General features: G+C 30.2%; 1 protein-coding gene across 1 annotated transcript; it reads left to right on the forward strand.

Moving 5' to 3' along the window:
* The first annotated feature begins 2306 nt into the window (after positions 1–2306).
* LOC134706527 (3-ketoacyl-CoA thiolase B, peroxisomal-like) lies at positions 2307–14112 on the forward strand. Its single transcript, XM_063565548.1, has 12 exons — positions 2307–2577; positions 5173–5266; positions 6048–6102; positions 6990–7069; positions 7360–7402; positions 8462–8563; positions 8875–8955; positions 9875–9971; positions 11258–11348; positions 11708–11887; positions 12521–12722; positions 13776–14112. The coding sequence occupies exons 1-12, from the start codon at positions 2410–2412 to the stop codon at positions 13849–13851; spliced, it is 1269 nt and encodes a 422-aa protein (XP_063421618.1). The 5' UTR covers positions 2307–2409; the 3' UTR covers positions 13852–14112.
* The last annotated feature ends 547 nt before the right edge of the window (positions 14113–14659 follow it).

A 14659-nucleotide genomic window follows, 5' to 3' on the forward strand; every position in this document is an offset into this window, starting at 1 on the left:
TTGAATTGTCATCATATCGGGGCCTTTTATAGCTGACTTTATATATTATGGGATGTGCTCATTGTTAAAGCCCGTACAGTGATCTATTGCTAATATTTGTCCGCACGTCATTTTGGACTCTGGTAGCGGGTAGTTTTCTCATAGGAAATCGTACCACATCTCCTTATCTTTATATATGCATACACATTAATTTCGAGTTAATGGTCAAATTATGCCATATTGTTTTGTCAAACTCTGAATCTGCTGACTATTACCTACACAGCTACTTTTGCATAGGTACTATTTCTGTACTTAAAATATGTAGTACTGGAAATTTACTTGTAATATTTAGTACTATTTAGGTACTTGTATTTTCCAGTACTTGATTTGTACTCAAAATATTGGTACAAAAATGATATCAACAATTTTATAGTATGCCATGTTTGAACATCATAACTTCATGAGATTTGAAAAATACAAACGTTCAAAATGCTAAAAATGTAACCGTGCAACCAAAAATCTATAATAGTACTTAAATTTCAAGTACAAATCAAGTACTACAGAAAATACGGGTACTTAAAGATTACAATAACTCGTAAGTAACACAATAGTACTGAATATTAAAAGTAGATTTCCAGTTCTACATAAATAGTACATTAATAGTACCTATGCAACAGTAGCTGTGTACGTAATAACCAAACATTTATAGTTCCAATGACTTAAATTTGACTCCGTTTGTATCTACAGTTCTTTCTTCATGGTACTTCATCTCAGGCTCTGGAACCATTTGTTCTGAACTTCTTTTTAGTGGACGAATTATATATGACCTATCGATATTTTGACCTATAGTTGTTAATGTCTGTGTCATTTTGTTCTCTTGTGGACAGTTCCTAAATTTAAATTATAGATATCATAGACATTGATATTTTGATATATACTAATTCGGTATAATTGAAAAATAATAAGTGATTACACTTATTTATTTATGATTCATTGTAATATTATTTAGCTCCTTGTGGGCGCTTTGATTTGCAAAAAAAGTATCTATATGTGCATTTATGTATTTTTGAAAATATAAACAAATAAAATAAATTTGCACGCGCTACATTTAAAACAATTTTCGAATTCATGCTTTCTGAGATTTTATGATAAAAAAATATTCGTTTATCACTCAAAATAGTTTATCTTCCAGATAAGGCACTGGATTCAAAACTGAATAGGATTGCCGGCTATACTCCTTATATATCTTCTAGTCTATTGTGATTTTTATTAGTTTTGGTAGAGTGATTTTATCAATTTATTTAAAAAAAATCATCATTGTTATCTTTACAATTTTGTTACAATATCGACGGATTTTTAGTTTTCCTTTTTCGGAGATTTTATGATTAAAATCTTCAAAATTACAGTCATGTTTTTGAAGTTTTAATTAAGTTATATCTCAATAAAAGATGCCGATACTTCATACAGCAGCAGATTCTAGATTTCTTCTTTTTGTTCGATCTTAAGACCCAAATAATCATGACGAATTCATATAAAATTTAAAAGACCGAGTCAGCCTTTTCCCGTCATTTAAACAACTGAAAATGATTATCTCGAAAAGCGGGAGCTCCATGACCTATCAAATTCAATATTTTGAGCTTATTTTGTTCCTTAACTAAAACTCTTCCGACTTATAGCATCAATTCTAATTTCAAGATCCTTTCATTTTCACTCTAAGCAAGGATTCAGTGTACATCCTTAACTGTTGAAACAGAGATACATCATTTTATATGTCTGCCGGCCTTAAAGTAATTTTGATATTATAATGTAATTTATATTATATTTGTAATTTTCAGCATTTTGAAAGTTTTTCTATTTCAAATCTCTTAAAATTATGATTTTCAAACATGGAGTACTAGTATTGTATTATTTCTGTACCAAAATATTTAGTACAAATCAAGTACTGTAAAATACAAGTACCTACATATTACAATAATTTTAAAGTAAAGAAATAGTACTAAATATTAAAAGCAAATTTCCAGTACAACATATTTTTAGTACAGAAATAGAAACTATGCAAAAGTAGCTGTGTATAACCTCCTCGGATTTTTAAATAGAAACTGTGTGTACATAGTTAAAGACTTTTATCCATGATTATCCTCAAAAGAGGGGTGTTCCAAAAAGAGAAAGCTTATACGAAGAAAAAGAAAGAAGACGAAGATAATGTTTGAGTGGATTACTTGAATAAAATAAATAAATATATATGTGACGCGATTTTTAAACTGAAACTATTGTCCGGATGTTATATCTGGTCCGCTATTGACAAGATTTAGAGCAATCTACTCACATCCTGGTCTATTTTTATCGCACTGATCAAAGTTTAAGTCCTACATTCTGACCCATTTTTGATAACCAGTCGTTATTTGTTGGTAACATTGCAAGGAAAGAAAAATGGAGCGCATAAGTGTTATGTTTAATCATTTGTCTTCAAATAATGACATTGTATTTAATCAAACAGCTAGTGGAACTATTCCACGATTCAAAGATACACCAGATGACATAGTTATTGTTTCTGCTCTTAGAACACCGATTGGAAAAGCGAAGAGGGGATCTTTCAAGGTAAATATACTTTTAAATTGTATATTTGAACGTCTTTTATGGGTAATTAATTGTTTTATCTATTCAAAACCGTTACCAACGTTTAAGGGACGACATTAAAAGTTCACTGAAGGATGAAAAACATATTCATATAGTTTTATCAATGACCCCCGACCCCCTCTTAACTTAATTGGGAGGGGAAATTGATTGACCAATAAGGATATAAAAAAAATCGATGTCAATTTATACAAAAATTACATCAATTTGACCCCCTCTCCCAACCCCTCTCTCACCCTCAAAACTATTTAAATAAGTTTTGTATCCTTCATTGATTTTTTGATGTCGTTCCTAACTATATCATCTAATCGCTATTTATTCCATTCCAGATAAGTAGAGGCGGATTTAAGGGGGACAGCGTGCCCCCCCCCCTTTTTTGAGAAAAAAATTTGCTTGCTTATATAGGGAATCACTGAGGCGTGACGAAATCGGGCCCCCTCTAAGGCAGCCAGTGGGCCACCACTCATGAAAATTTCTGGATCCACCACTGATAAGTTCTAAGATTACACAACTTTTTCATCCAGTTGAAGCTATCTGGGACCCTGTTTAAACAATGCACCATGCATGATACTTTTTAATGAGACCTGTTTAAACTATTGTAAATACATGAAATACTTGAAGCAAAATATTCTTTTTACTTCCCTCCCACAGCTCACTACTGATGAACTCAGTTTTTTTAAGACATTACCAATACATACAGTAAGGCATTACCAATACATACAGTAAGGCATTACAAGTAAATACAATAAGACATTACCAATACATACAGTAAGGCATTACCAGTAAGTACAGTAAGACATTACCAGTAAATATAGTAAGACATTACCAGTAAATACAGTAAGACATTACCAGTAAGTACAGTAAGACATTACCAGTAAGTACAGTAAGACATTACCAGTAAATACAGTAAGACATTACCAGTAAGTACAGTAAGACTTTACCAGTAAGTACAGTAAGGCATTACCAGTAAATACAGTAAGACATTACCAGTAAATACAGTAAGACATTACCAGTAAATACAGTAAGACATTACCAGTAAGTACAGTAAGACATTACCAGTAAATACAGTAAGACATTACCAGTAAATACAGTAAGACATTACCAGTAAGTACAGTAAGGCATTACCAGTAAGTACAGTAAGACTTTACCAGTAAGTACAGTAAGGCATTACCAGTAAATACAGTAAGGCATTACCAGTAAATACAGTAAGACATTGCCAGTAAGTACAGTAAGACATTACCAGTAAATACAGTAAGACATTACCAGTAAATACAGTAAGACATTACCAGTAAGTACAGTAAGATATTACCAGTAAGTACAGTAAGGCATTACCAGTAAGTACAGTAAGACTTTACCAGTAAGTACAGTAAGACATTACCAGTAAGTACAGTAAGACATTACCAGTAAGTACAGTAAGGCATTACCAGTAAATACAGTAAGACATTACCAGTAAGTACAGTAAGACATTACCAGTAAGTACAGTAAGACATTACCAGTAAATACAGTAAGACATTACCAGTAAATACAGTAAGACATTACTAGTAAATACAGTAAGACATTACCAGTAAATACAGTAAGACATTACCAGTAAGTATAGTAAGGCATTACCAGTAAGCACAGTAAGACATTACCAATGAATACAGTAAGACATTACCAGTAAGTACAGTAAGACATTACCAGTAAGTACAGTAAGACATTTCCAGTAAATACAGTAAGACATTACCAGTAAATACAGTAAGACATTACCAGTAAGTACAGTAAGGCATTACCAGTAAGTACAGTAAGACTTTACCAGTAAATACAGTAAGACATTACCAGTAAGTACAGTAAGACATTACCAGTAAATACAGTAAGACATTACCAGTAAGTACAGTAAGACATTTCCAGTAAATACAGTAAGACATTACCAGTAAATACAGTAAGACATTACCAGTAAGTACAGTAAAACATTACCAGTAAATACAGTAAGACATTACTTACTACACATACTACATGTACACATACTAATTGAAGGTCACTTGGGTATTTAGTTTCAATTGGAGTATAAATTCAGTGGTTTTTCAGACATGGCCTATTCAGTGACAAATGCATAATAATGATTTTTTTCAACATGTTGAACATTTACAAAAGCCAGTGTCTGTCTAAAATGTATTTTTTATAATAATATTTCAATGCGTTTTATTTCAATTTTTATTATCAGACAATACATGCAATGAAAAAAAACTGTATTTAAAGCAATTTTCCAAAAATAAATTCTACGAAATACAATAAATTACATGGTTTGTGTATGATTTTCATCTCATAGTACTAGGATTAAAAAAATATCTTTTTAGGATTATTTAAATGCAGTAGGCTTGATAGTTTGGGTGCCTTTGGTTTTTTGCAAAAAGCTTTTTGTATGCTGGATTTGTTGGAAACATGGTCAAAACAATTATTTATTTTTTATTCGTCATGAAATCTCACATTTGTACCTGGATTTCACATTAGGATATGCACATCCCCAATTTTATGAGTCTCATCTAAATTTTTATGAACTTTCTTTTTATTGCTTACTTACAGGATACTTATCCAGATGAACTTTTAGCTACAGCTTTGAAAGCAGTTATTAAACAGTCTGGTATTTCACCAGCACAAATTGGAGATATCTGTTGTGGTAAGTCTTATAATAATTAGCAAATTATAACTGACGAAACCATGTAATTTATAATTTATGCATAATATCACAATACATTGACTATATAACTAATCATTCCATCTGACACTGCTTCTAGTTTTAAAAAAAAGTTAAGTTTATATAGTAATTTGTATTTTAATATGCCCTCTTCACTCATTAGTGACTAGAATATACAGTGTATTCAGTGTTAATCCTTCTCAAATCGAACTGTTAGCAGAACATTTTTCTATTTTTGTACAAAATATCTGAATTAAATAAATGTTTGTTTCATTACAATATGTAACGTTCTGGTGAGGTAAAGATGAAAATCACTTTGTTAATCGATGAATGATGCACTTATCTGGAAATTATTAAAAATAAATAGATTTATTTCCTAATTATTAGATTATACAGTAAAAACTTCATTTGATTATATTTAAAGGTATACATGTATATGCATTTTGTGTGTCACTGTGCTTCAGGAGGCTTTTTCCATTTAGATGGACCAAAGAATATATATATAACACTTTATTTTTAGCATGAACATGTGAAAATATATTGACAATGTAAACATATGCATGATGAAAATGTAACTCTATATTGGTTAAGTTGACTAACCTTCATACAGAACTTAATCATTCTACATTATGACCTTTTATATCATTTTAACATTCTACATATTAACCTATATATTTTTAGGTCATATATTCATGTATAAATCAATTTACAAAATGATCTCTCATTTACCTTGATTAACTTGTCTATATTGTGACTTTTTAAGGAACTGTTGGTGATGGGAGAGGTGCTCTTACAGTCAGAACTGGACAATTTATGGCGTAACTATCTTGCATTGATTATTATATTATGCATATTTTAAAATTCTAATCAAATAATTTAATAAGCAGAAACTAACAAATATCTACCATTATTATCAAGTTTTGCATTAAAAAAAAGAATTAAGATATATATGGACCAAAATATAAACTAATGATGTTACTGATTTGACACACAGGCACTGTGGGTTTAAATTTGGTCTGTTATAAAGATGTCAATTCTCTCCCTTTCAAATCTCTATTGGTGGACTAACAAAGGGTACTTGAAAGAACATACAAATAACTTTGAGTTCAGTACAGTAAAACGCTTAATTCTAAATTGAGGTTATAAAACATGTACACATGCACATATGTGGCTAAGCAATAAACATACTGGTACTGTAAATCAACAAATCTGTTAAGCCAAAAAGAAAGATTTGACGGACACTCCATAACATTTTTAGCATTACTTAATATATAACTGAATAAACTTACAAAGCTGGATGAGAAATATCACTTTCTTTTACCTGTAAATCCTGCAGGTGGAATTATACAGTCAAAACTAGTATGTATACTTGTAACTAAATCTGTTCAGGTTTTGACAAACATTCAGTATACCCTTATCCATGCTTTTTGAATATTTTGAGTGAAAATAAATATGATCCCTGAAATCTGATCTGTCACTGTAAGCATGCACATATAAAAAAAACAAATGAAACATATACACATTGTTTAAGCACAACAGGAACACATATGATAAACACAAGAGTCATTTGGAAAGATTTTAATTTTTCAGATGGGCACTAAAAGCACCCATATTTTAAATAATGATAGCATTTTAGATAAGTTAGCTATGAACTTAATATATTCATGGTACATTTTTGAGAATAAGTTAATATGATATATTTCAGAGGTATTCCAGAATCTGTACCATCATCTGCGGTGAATAGACAATGTTCTTCTGGTTTACAGGCAGTCATGAATGTGGCAGGTAATTACTTTTATATCATCATGTGTCAAAAGTCACAAAAGAATTGTCCACAGATATGTTCTGTTCAACCAATGTTGTATAAAAGATCATTGAAGGTTCTATTACATCAGCTAAATGAAATACAGTTATATTGGTATCTAAATAAATAAGGAGAGTTAGGAGACACATTGTCTTTTGGAATGTTCTGCTGTAATAAAACTGTATCTTTTGTAAAGTAGCCAATATGAGTCCATAATACAACAATAACTTGACAATATAAGTTCATACTGTCTGATTGATCTCTTTTTAAGGTAGCATAAGGATGGGACAGTGCAACATGGGAATAGGAGCAGGGTAAGTTGGAAGTATTTATGTCAATTTTTCCATTACATGTATGTTAGCATGTCTTTTCTTATAAAGTGACAACAGTTATCATTTAAAACTCTGAAAAAATGAGATCTATCCAAAGATCTGGTCCTTTTTTGTGCTAATTTGATTACATATACATAAGATACAATGGGGGATTTCTTCAGACTTTCATACTTATATTAACCATATTTGAAAGTCGTTATATATTGAAGTTTTTTTTTAAAGAAATCCTACGATATATAATAAAAATGAAATTGTTATGTGATTGGCAATGAGACAACCCTCCCCCGAAACAACTGTATATGTAACTACAATGTACTATAGATCACTCTGTGTATACCCCATAGCAAGCCGGGGAAAAAAATATGATATACATCAACAAACTATAACCACTGAATTACAGGCTCAACATGTTTGCAGATGGACCAACTCTCCCCTGTTACTGTGGGGTAACAGCACAACATAAGAACAACATAGTTTATATATATAATTTGGCCACGAGCATCACTGAAGAGATATGTATTGTCGAAATGCGCATCTGGTGCAAGAAAATTGGTACCGTTAATTTGATAACTACCACTGGGTCGATGCCTCTGCTGGTGGACTATTAGTCCCCGAGGGTATCACCAGCCCAGTAGCCAGTACTTCGGTACTGGCATGAAAATACGGATTTTTTTGTGTTATTAAAATTTGCTGTTACAAAATATTATAAATTACTATAAATTAAGGAATGTATCTCCCTCATGCAAAGCTCTGATTCCTTTCACAGATTTGGCTATACTTTTTGGACCTTTTGGATCATAGCTCTTCATCTTTTATATAAGATTTGGATTTTCAAATATTTTGGCCACAAGCATCACTGAAGAGACATGTATTGTCGAAATGCGCATCTGGTGCAAGAAAATTGGTACAGTTAATTTGATTATATAAAATCGTTTGAAAAAGGCTTTACTCATCAGATCCAATTAAGAAATGAATATTTTAATTAAGTCTGTTTTGATTTTTATTACATTTTTCATTACTATGGGATATTTTCATTTACAGAGTTGAATCAATGTCATTCCATAGGGGAGAGAACAGTAATGCTCCAATGAATCCAAAAATATTTGAGCATGAAATGGCAAGAAAATGTTTAATACCAATGGGGTGAGTAAAACAACCAGCAAGACATAGTTTTATAGCTATAGCGTAAATTTTGAGAAATGTCAAGAAAAAGTTTATAAATATCTCAGGGGTAATTGAGAAATTGCAAGAAAGAGTTTAATACAGATGACAAGAAAGAGTATGATACCAATGGCAAGAAAGAATTTGATACCCAAAGGTAAATTTATAATTCAGATGTGGCAAAAAAGTATTTCAAAATAAATTGACATAAATAATGCTTCTAATTTTTTTTCATGTTGCTGTGATTTATCAAGTTCACAATAATATATAAACATAAATATACAATTTTGTAGAATTACATCAGAAAATGTAGCAGAAAAGTATGGAATTACCCGAGAACAACAAGATAACATGGCTCTTGCATCACAACAAAAGTAAGTAAAAGTACATGTAGGTTAAATCTTTATGTGAAAATAATGAAAGACTGCGGCAAAGCAAGGTGCTGTTATATGAAGTTTGATACGTTGAAAGTCAGGGGTAATACTTATATACAAGTATTTTTTATTCAATGGTAAATAATTTTGGTGGTAAAGTTAACTCCCATATTCAATTTCTTGAATTTCTCTGGACAACTATTATTGCTCTTTTATGGTGTTTGATTGTCTTTAGTAGTTGTCCTTACTATTCAGCAAAGTCTAGTTTCATAAACAATGACTTATTTGTTTGTCTGTCTTCCAGGAAAATATTTTAAGGCCTTTCGCAGTAATTAAGTTACTTTACATCTGACACAGTTGATTTCTTAGTTAAGTTTCTGAAATAAAAGGTTGAAAAATTTGAAAGCAAACCAGAAAAAAATGTGCATCAATTTCCAGAAAATTGAATTTCAATAGGTTGTAAAAAAAATTAATTGAACCAGTAAATTTCTGGAAAAGATTAAGGGAGATAATTCAAAAATAATTTTTTTTAGATGTAACTAATTTCTTCTACAAATACCCCTGAATTACTAAAATGAGAAAAAAATGTTGCTGCATATTGAGAAAAAAAAATATCTATAGCTCTTTCAAGGTGTTCTACATGATTCAAGCATAATTCCTAAATTTACCACTTTACAGCAGTTAAGATTTCCAGCATACCAGACTGTTCAATTTAAAAGTATTGTCTTTGTTTTGATATGAATATTTGATAGTTATATCTGTAAAGGTAAAAAGAATATAGAAATCATATAAACTTATAGTATCAGTCAGACAGTTGAGTAGCACACTTTTCAGATTACTCTGTGCATACAAAATCAATTAGATGTATGTTACATAATGATAATCATTGAAATATTTTATGTAATTTTTATTGTCACAGAGCATTAAAGGCAACAAAGGATGGTTTATTTAAAGATGAGATTATACCAACAACAGTGACCATCAAGGACCAGGATGACAATGAAAGACAAATAACTGTTAGTATGATACAATATATTCTAGTGGATATTATAGATTATTGGGTTTTCTACACATTGATATTGTAAAATATCAGCCGCAAGCCACAATGTGAATTTTTTAGTATGTGAGCTCAGAGAATGAGTTATCAGCTTCAGAAATCTATATAAAAAAAAATTGTTTAATCGTTCTATTTCTAGTCTTTTTCTTTTCCCTATGTTAGTTTTACTCTGTACGAAAGCAAGCTTGATAACATCTCGTCGCACATTGTGACGTCACTCTTAACTTCTCCTCAGACATTGTGACATGACTGATAATGCCTGCTCTTGTCTAAAGCCAAGATATGAGAGAATAAGGACCTACTGTGCAGGGTGATATTGTCATAAGGAAGGATGATAAGTATAGATTATTACATGGCATTTTTCATATCAAACCCTTTATCCGCCCAAGGTTGTGATATCAGCCCAAGAGCCACAGGCTCGAGGGCTGATATCATGAACGAGGGCCGATAAAGGGTCTGATATGAAAAATGACATGTAATTATCTTTTTATCACATACTTCAGCAGAAGATATACAGACAAGAACTATTAAAATTCAATTTTATTTGTATTTTTTTGCACTTTCAGAAAATATTTACAGACAACCAAAACACATTATTTACTTTAATTGTTTTATTGATATAGCAAGCATTTTATTTGTTTTGTCACAACAATTATCATGTTCTTCAATAATATTGTCACCTCATTTATGTCTTTCAAAACATGTTAAACTTAATTCATTTTGCTCCTCAACTATTTTGGGAAAAGTCTTATCACTTGCTGTTTTCCGCGTTCTGTTGTCGTTTCAATCAAATTTCCGGAAATGCACGAAGTTGCATGTGATAAACGTCATGGAAATTAACGGAAAGGCATGTGATAACATTCCGGAAGCAGTCAATAAAGGTACCTTTATCAGCCCGCTACGGAAATTGTTAAGAATCTGGCCAGTAAACCTAGTAATCCATTCAAAGACTTTTGACATTTTCAAATGTTATTGAACTGTAAAATTTTAGTAATATTGTATACAAGTATATGATAAATTTGTGTTATTATGATGTCTAGTGAATATATATAGTGGTAGAAAACATCTATCTTTACCTCCTTTTTCTTTGATAAAAATTTTATATGACATCTCTGTTTTTGGTGCTGATTACTGATCATTACTTTAAGGTGAAATATTATAAAAAAAAAAAACTTTAAAAAAAGTTATAAAATATTCATATGTGATTATTTTTTTTTTGCATAATGAAATCTTTAAAATTGACAGGTAACCACAGATGATGGAATTAGACCTTCAACAATTGAAAACTTAAGGAAACTTAAACCAGCATTTAAAAAAGATGGTACAACTACAGCAGGTATGTTTATTTAACTGATATAATTAGTAAGAATATGACAGTTGTTTTCCTTTTATTTCATTGGTTGATACAGTCAAACGTCCAATAGTATCAGTTTTTATGGACATATCCTTTTTGAAACAGTATTTTGAAATGTGTGTGTTGTCACAAAGCTGTTCTACTGACCATCAAGGGGATCTAACCTACTTTGTATTATAATTTTTTTGTGAATTTAAAATTCGTGAAATGACTTTAACAAAATTGAAACAATCCAAAGTTGTTAAATAAGGACAAAATAGAACTTTATGCTATTTAGGTTTATGATATACATGTACTTTTAAAACCAATGGTAGGTTTTAATAATTGACTATTTTTGACAGGTAATTCAAGTCAGGTGAGTGATGGTGCTGCTGCAGTGTTAGTGGCCAAGAGATCAGAAGCTGACAGACTAGGGCTACCTATATTGGGTGTAATCAGAGGGTATGCAGTGGCAGGCTGTCCTCCTGAACTCATGGGTATTGGACCTGCTGTTGCCATTCCTGAGGTTTTAAAAAAGACAGGTAATATAATTATATGTATTGTATCTCCCTGCTTGTATTGGTACCTTGCTGAAGAATTTCAGTTTATACCTGTAGGGTTGTGTTACTCAATGTTAGTTTGAAGTAGAATAACTTGTTAAGCATTCGTTTATTTTTTCTTTGCCCACATTTATGTCTGACAAAAACATGTTTCTGTTAGTTTTCATCTAACTCATCCTTTAAACCAATGTACCGGTATGTTGTAATTTTTTTTGAAATTGAAAAATTAAAGATAATGTTACTTTCTTGTTACAATATTGGAAAAAAATATAAAAACAAATCATTGTCTTTTCAATAGAGCTACAAGAAAGTAGATGTGATGATCTGTCTAGAAGAATATATTACATATTTTTTTGTATTTTTATTTTTGTTTCTGGTTTTGTTTTTATAATTGATAGTGATTGTGTTTATATATATATTTTTTTATTATAAATATCTTAGCTAGACATTGAAAATATGTGAATTTGTGAAAAAGACATTAGACTAAAAAATAAAAAAAGATTTTTACTTTTTTACATGGTATTGTTAACTGAGTATTGAGCTCTATACATAATATAATCTTGCTGTCAGGCATACATTCATACTAATTAGGGTTATATGATCATTTGTTTTCAGGATTATCAGTAAATGACATTGATATATTTGAAATAAATGAAGCATTTGCCAGCCAGGCTACTTATTGTGTAAATAAAGTTGGTATTCCCATGGAAAAAGTAAATCCAAAAGGTGGTGCTATTGCCTTAGGTCATCCTTTAGGTTGTACAGGAGCTAGGCAGATTGGAACATTATTACATGAGTTGAAAAGACGAGGAAATAGGTAAATTTAGTAATGGTTAATTGAAATAAACTGTTTAAACATATAAATTACTAATTTGGAAACATGTAACTGTAAAACTCAAGATGTTAAGATTTATGAAAGAAAGGAACAATTAACATTAAGGGAAGCACAGGTGGTTCCAATAGGAATGCTGTCTGTTTAGAACACATCCATCAAAATAACCATCACTACATTATAAATATACTAACTACATTTGGACAAACATAGAGACACAATGTTTTCTCAAATCCTAGCCTTTTAGAGTGTCATCTTCCTTATAGTTATGGTTTTATTTATTTTACTATATTTTTGTATTCAAATATGATTTTGAAGAGATTCAGAGGATATATGATAGCTAATAAAGTGTTTGTGCAAAAAGTAAATTCACAAAAATACTTAACTCTGAGGAAAATTGAAAACTGAAAATCCCTATTCAAAGAGGAAAATCAAAAGCTCAAAAACATCAAATGCAATGCACTTTATTTGTACTTTTAAATCAATTATAACCTAATTTCCTATGCTACACTGTTTTGTGATCTATAAAAATCTGCATTAATTCCAATTGATAATACTTACTTCCATTTTATAGATCATTTGATTTATTAGTCTTATGATTTTTTGTCAAATTGATATTAATTGATCCAATCAATACTTCTTTACTAGTATGTTCTGTCTGGTGATGATATTACTGGTGTAATTTACTTTAAACTTGATATTCAAATAAAGGCAAGAGTATCCGGTGGTATAGAGTTGTTCAAAGTCAGCTAAATAATCTTTAGTTGTATGCAAAATTTTATAAATTCCATACATCTTACAACTTCTGAATAATATTTTTGCTTCTATTGAGATAATAGGATAAACATGCAAATCGACTAGAAGCAGCTAAATATCAAATATGCTGTTAAATATACAAGCAAATTGAACAAGTTGAGCTATATGAATACCATACAATGCATGGAACCAAGGGAATGTCACCATTTTAAATTAATAAATAACAATAGAAAATGAAAAATCAACTCTTTTATCATGATGACAATCCGTTTTATGTTACAGATCCTATGGTGTTGTCTCTATGTGTATAGGAACTGGCATGGGAGCTGCAGGAGTGTTTGAATATCCTGGAAGATAAGATCAACAGACAAATCTATCATAAATGTGATTCAAGTGATTCATTAAACAGACAAATAAATCATTACCTATAATATTAATGTGATTCAAGTGATTCATTAAACAGACAAATAAATCATTACCTATAATGTTAATGTGATTCAAGTGATTAATTAAACTGATGATTAAAATCAAAGCAGCAGTATTGATTGTACTGATACACTAATCAGATTTGTCCCTAAAGGATTGTTCATGTAGTTCAAATGATTAAAACATTAAAATCTTAGATGGTTATGAGAATAAAGATATTATTATGATATGTCACTACTGAGAGGACTCTTAGCATTTGTATGTTTTAATGCACAAGTTATAAATTCATTGTTCTTGTTTGGGGAGTGTTTCAAGAAAGAAAGAACTCTTAAAATTGTATAACATAATGTTGTTTTAAATTTGAGAAAATATGTAGTTAAAATTGTCTTAAGGTATTGCTTTAAATCTCATTCGTAGAAGTCTGTTTGAATTTATAAACACTATTAATTGGGGCAAGTTGTGAGTTTTCTTGTTGAAAAAAATACTTTTGAATGATAAATTAGAAATTTTCCACATTGCAGCTTTACCCAAAAAAAGGATTTTTGAAAGAAATAATGGATATTGTGGATTTTTTTCAAACATTATTTGTTAAAATGCAGGTCTTCCTATTTTAATCAGAAGCTCATTTGATATCTATATTCTTATTCAGTAGTAGATATATAGTTAGATTTTCATAGTGCATGTATAACTGAAACAAATTTGAAATTAAGTAAATTAAATTTAAAAATTAAATGATGGTT

Source organism: Mytilus trossulus, chromosome 2 (assembly GCF_036588685.1).
Source record: "Mytilus trossulus isolate FHL-02 chromosome 2, PNRI_Mtr1.1.1.hap1, whole genome shotgun sequence".
NCBI classification, from domain to species: Eukaryota; Metazoa; Mollusca; class Bivalvia; order Mytilida; family Mytilidae; genus Mytilus; species Mytilus trossulus.